Source organism: Schistosoma mansoni, chromosome W, assembly GCF_000237925.1.
Source record: "Schistosoma mansoni strain Puerto Rico chromosome W, complete genome".
Taxonomy (NCBI): Eukaryota; Metazoa; Platyhelminthes; class Trematoda; order Strigeidida; family Schistosomatidae; genus Schistosoma; species Schistosoma mansoni.
This window is the reverse complement of record NC_031502.1, coordinates 14,908,370-14,913,509: the sequence shown is the minus strand read 5'-3', so window position 1 is coordinate 14,913,509 and position 5,140 is coordinate 14,908,370. Positions and strand designations below refer to the sequence as shown.

Below are 5,140 nucleotides of genomic sequence, written 5' to 3'. Positions count from 1 at the left end.
CATTAAAACTATCTGGTACCTGGCACCGATCGCTTTTTCTACATTGCTTCAAGTGTTGGAAAACGAGATATGCTGAAAACATTCCTCAGACATGTATGGCTTGAGTGTTAATAACATTTTGTAGATATCAGAACATGGCACCTGAAGACTAAAAAATGTCAGTTATTATTGTTAACAATATATGCTGAGCTCACGTGCGGTTGTTAGAAAATTGATGGAGTTCTGAAGATTCTAGAGCCTCTAGGATATCAGTGAACTAGATACGTAAAAAGGCCATTTCATTGTGAAAAATTGTGTCAACAATCGCCTAAACATAACCGGTTATTACAAGAAAGATTACGTAACGATTACTGAATAGCTTAACAAAATTTGTCACCACCATCCTTAAGATAGTTGACGTAAAGCATGGACACCTTATAGAACCCAACACGTTTTTGAGGAAGTAACAGAATTTCGCTGGTTGCACACTTTGTTTAAACAGCAACAACAATCATGGTCAACGAGTCACTAGGCAACTCAAACAACACAAGTGTCGCGAAGGACTAAGCGTCAGTGTTCCCTCTCCTTCGAAGTTTTTTAAAAAGGACTTTTTTATTTCTTCAGCTCCATGGTCACCCCAAAGAATCTACATGGTTGAAGGTTGACATTTCTGCCTTTCCAACTGTCTATTGTTTTCAGTATTTTGTGATACGCTCCCACAGGGCTACCCAAAAGTCAAAAAATGAGTGCTCCAACCCTGCCTAAATCATGAGAGCGCCCAAGTTTGCGATCAGGATCATCCTATTCGTTCAAAATGCTAACAAAAACACTCGAAGTGGCCTGATAATTTTCCTGATTTTCAAGTTAACAGCTTTGCTATGGTGCTTTATCTAAAACCAGACTATCTCAAGGAGATTTTATTACCAGGCTAAAGAGTTCTTTGTATAAGTCGTATCATTTTCTTTGCACACACATTATTTTCCATACCGACTAATTTACGACCTTTATATCATGTACTTCAGAGACTATGAAAGTTGTATCACGTTCTCTTGATGAAGTAGCTGGAAAGTCAACTTCACCCAACAAAGACACCTATCTGAAAGATCTCGTATTAAGTGTGCTTCATCAAGAACTCACGTTCCATAGGTAATTTGTCATAGCGCCCCATGTCATAATATTCACGATCTGTACCAGCATCCACTACAGTTAATCCTCGTTTTCAATAAAGAAAGACATACAGCCTCTGCACTCAGAAATGCTTTCCTGTAACAGTAAAATACACACAGACAATGAGAATCAATCTTTGAAAATCGTCAATATGTAGTGGGTCTTAACGAAAAAGTGACATCTAGGGAGTAAAAACAACACACTTCGTACTTATCTTTCGAAATGTCTGGTTTAATAACGCAAACACGCATTTAAACCATTATTTAAATTTTGTTTACGCCTGAATTCCGAATTCAAAATCTTAAACTAACTGATTTTTCAGGATCATGCGACCATGAGAATTCGGAGAACTTGGTTTTTCACCCATTTTATACTTTCCGGATTGCATTGAACCTATTTTGGATATAAATTTCAACAAAACTGCATCTTCCGACGGGTTGTAATTGTTCTTAGTTCGTTACATGGTGCCTGGAGCTCTAAACCTTGAATCGGTTTTCGTTTGAGCTTATCTTTAATACAGATGTGATGAATGTCACTCATTTTATAGTTTAATTTGTATGACAAATAGATGTATTGTACTCATCCGCATCAGAATTAATGTGTCAAGCAAAGAAATAGATTGATTGAGTGCAAGAGTTCAGATCCGCAAACATGTCTCTGGCTTAGATACTTAACAGAAAATTCAAGTGAAGACATTCATAAACTCCGGAGTCAAAATATAACAGCGAGTGGACAAAGTTTAACAGTAATAGAAATACAGAAGATTGACCGAACTCTAAGAAACTAAATTCAGCTCATTTCTACACCTTCGACAAAAAGAAAATTGAAAATTGTACGTATAATACCCCAAGTGTTTGTATCAATGTTCTCCAGTTGGCGGACTTAGTTGCTGGTAGCATGGTGAGTTGTAGAGTTACTACCGATCTTTATCGTTCAGGCTCCTGTCTCCGTGAAAGACGTAGATGGACACCTTTACATCAAAGCACTGGCGCAGTTTCTCAAGAAGTAAGATGTATAACATTCCTTGATTTCATTGTAGGACCGGGAAGGTAAGGCTACCCGATTGGACGGACGTGGTCAAACTATCATCAGCCAACCAGTTAGCACCATATAACCCTGACTGGTTTTACGTTCGATGTGCCGCTATACTCCGGCATTTGTACATCAGGCCTACTGGCTTGACTGGTTTAAGCAAAGCGTTCTCCAGAAAGAAGCGCAATGGCGTCAAACCATGTCATCGTTCCCTTGCACATTGTTCGGTCATAAGAAAAGCCATACAACAAATGGAGGCACTTGGAATGTGTCAGAAGCGTGAAAATGGGTAAGCCGGACACTTTTCATAAGGTTAGGGTACTAGACAAACATCTCATTAAACTTATTTTACTAGCATGTATTTAGTAAACAGAACAGTGACTATCGCCTAATTATTCTTATTGTGCAATAATGATGGTCACAACGTAAATTTTCAAGTATGACAGTTTCAACGATATGTTTGTGCAACAGGTGATTGCCATTTAACAAAAATCAAGGTAACCACAGTGAAGCTGTTAGAAGGTTATCCCTGTGGATTGATAATGAGGAGCTATCCAAGAAGTTGTCGATAGCTTGTCAATAAATCGGCTAAAGCAGGCATCATTGTGTTTGTGTATGCATGTATCTTTCAGCACCGGAATAATTGTAAGTGCAGAAGAATGCGATTTTTATTTACATGAAATACGTAGTTCGCATTAACGAAACGCTTTTTCAATAGGTCACCAACCAGCAGGGCTCTAAATACACGAACCTGCCATGAATCACTTGTGAAGTCGCTGTTTTTGTAAATAAAGTACTACTGTCTCAGGCTATATACGTTTGTGCATTCTGGTTTTTTTTATTAATTAAGACCTACATGATTAACTTTGTAGCTTATTATTAACTCTTTGAAAATTTTACTTTCAGTGGAAGATGTCTTACATCAACTGGAAGACGTGATTTAGACCGCCTAGCATACCAAATTCTGAAAGAGCGTCATTAATACATCAAATACATAATTTTGGCATTATAATGTATTTTCCGTCTCGAAGCTTCGTGTAAGACAATAACTTTAGATATCACAGTATGATATGTTTACATTTCAGTTGTACTTAGATCGTAGTTAGACCGCAAAGGTTATTTCCGGTTGAACATATATCATGAAGCAAAATAACCAATTTACGCGAAGTTAAGTGAGTGAAGCGTTCGTTCAACTTACATTCGAGAGTAATTCATGTGCTCTACGTAGTTTCCCACCTTTAATCAGATGTCATTAAGACTTGGGCATGTGATCATGACAAAACTAGACGCTTGTGTTTTCTATAATCTCGTAACAACGGCTACCATGTGGTACGAAGCATGGCACAGTAGGTTGGTTTCGTTATAATACTGGAACGTTTCAAAGTTGTTTAACTTTCAGACTGTATGTTGCAACTAAGTTAGTCATCTATTGTGAATGTGTCATAAGTTTGTTGGCGTGAACGCTCCGAGTTCTAGTAAACAAGCGAAAATACAGTTTGTGTAGGTACGTAAAGTCAAAGTCCCTCGGAGTTGTTTGGTGATTAGCTGTGCTGCTTATTCACAGCATATAACTTTCGCTTCGAGTGTCGTAACACTACTTTATTGATGTAGATCGTCCTCAAGCTGTTGGTAACACGTTTAATGCTGAACAGTTTGGTTGCTTATTCATAGCGTATAACTTATATAAAGTGAGCAAAACAAGAGGCCTATATGATACAGGATATGGTTCATTTTGACAGCCTGGTTTCCCATCCTGCTTTTACACCCCAAACTGGAGACATCTTTTGTCAAAGTAGTGTGGATTCTTGTTTATCAGCAAACGGCAGCAGGGCGTAACCGATATTTTGCCTAAACAAATCGGGCTAAGGCAAGTGTATGAAGAGTTTTAGGACAGGAGGTAGCTATTTGAGCTGAATGGATTGGCAATATGAAGGTGCTGAATAGTTCGCACTGTATGACCGATACTTCAGTCAATATTAACTTTGTATTAACTTAGAGAGAAGGGTAGAGACATTAGATCTCAACAGTAGATCGTGATGGATGTAAACCTTCTCTACAATAATGAAGCTTGAAACAATGCACCAGGACAGTGACAATATGGTTACATATAATTACCTCACCACGAGCACCTAGTTGTAGTCAATTTTGTCGATTGGTCCATGTCTACAGTTTCGAAATCCCGCTTTTCATATCCGCACACATTTACTGATATAAAGTTGGAATCTGACACTGTCCATTGAGAAATATTTAAACACAAGATCTAACGTGCTCCGAATGCCATCTGCGTCAGACAAGTTCTAAAATCCCTACTTAGTGTAGTGTGATGTCGGTCACATTCGGAAGATATGAAAAAGTTATGCGTATTTAACCCGACGTGTACCATGAAGACATGTGTGCTTTGAGCTCAATGACTGTACAAGTGTCACATATAGCGGCAGAGTTTTCAGATATATGTGCGCTGACGGCCTTTTATCTACTAATTATCGATTTCATACAGTGAGTTGTCGTTTATTATCGCCTTTAAATCCTAAGTCGTAGTTGCATGATTCTAATATTTAGGGACTGAAAGTAGTTAGTGACCGATTTCTACGATCTTTCCGTCACAGGTTTTTATCATATAACCTGCCAAAGTTTAGGATCAAATAATTTCATGTGAAAATATAGTTTGAATGCTGCAGTTTCAAGTGATGACGACCAGGTTTTGTTAGATGGCATATCTAGTTGACTGATACGCACGTATGTCGGCCAGGCTGTTTTCACGATAGTTGTTCATTTGAAGCGTACGAATCGGATAGATTGACGAGCGAACTGTACACAATTACGCCTACTGTGGGAAAATTAACGACCGGAAAGTTCTCAAATATGCTTCCAGCACTAGTGTTTCCTTGTCCTGATGTTGCCTATCATGACATTGAGAATTTTATCAAAATAACCGAGTTCGTAGGAAAAAAACTTCAACACG

General features: G+C 38.2%; 1 protein-coding gene across 1 annotated transcript; it reads left to right on the top strand.

Annotated features, from left to right (window-relative positions):
• The first annotated feature begins 2,019 nt into the window (after window positions 1-2,019).
• Smp_174950 (putative 40s ribosomal protein S19) lies at window positions 2,020-3,189 on the top strand. Its single transcript, XM_018788688.1, has 4 exons — window positions 2,020-2,046; window positions 2,084-2,151; window positions 2,186-2,467; window positions 3,085-3,189. The coding sequence occupies exons 1-4, from the start codon at window positions 2,044-2,046 to the stop codon at window positions 3,158-3,160; spliced, it is 429 nt and encodes a 142-aa protein (XP_018654205.1). The 5' UTR covers window positions 2,020-2,043; the 3' UTR covers window positions 3,161-3,189.
• The last annotated feature ends 1,951 nt before the right edge of the window (window positions 3,190-5,140 follow it).

Bases quoted from the DNA above. Each gene is read 5' to 3' on its own strand.
- Smp_174950 (XM_018788688.1), top strand. The intron at 2,152-2,185 runs GTAAGATGTATA...ATTTCATTGTAG, and splicing joins CTGGCGCAGTTTCTCAAGAA to GACCGGGAAGGTAAGGCTAC. The intron at 2,468-3,084 runs GTAAGCCGGACA...TTTTACTTTCAG, and splicing joins TGTCAGAAGCGTGAAAATGG to TGGAAGATGTCTTACATCAA.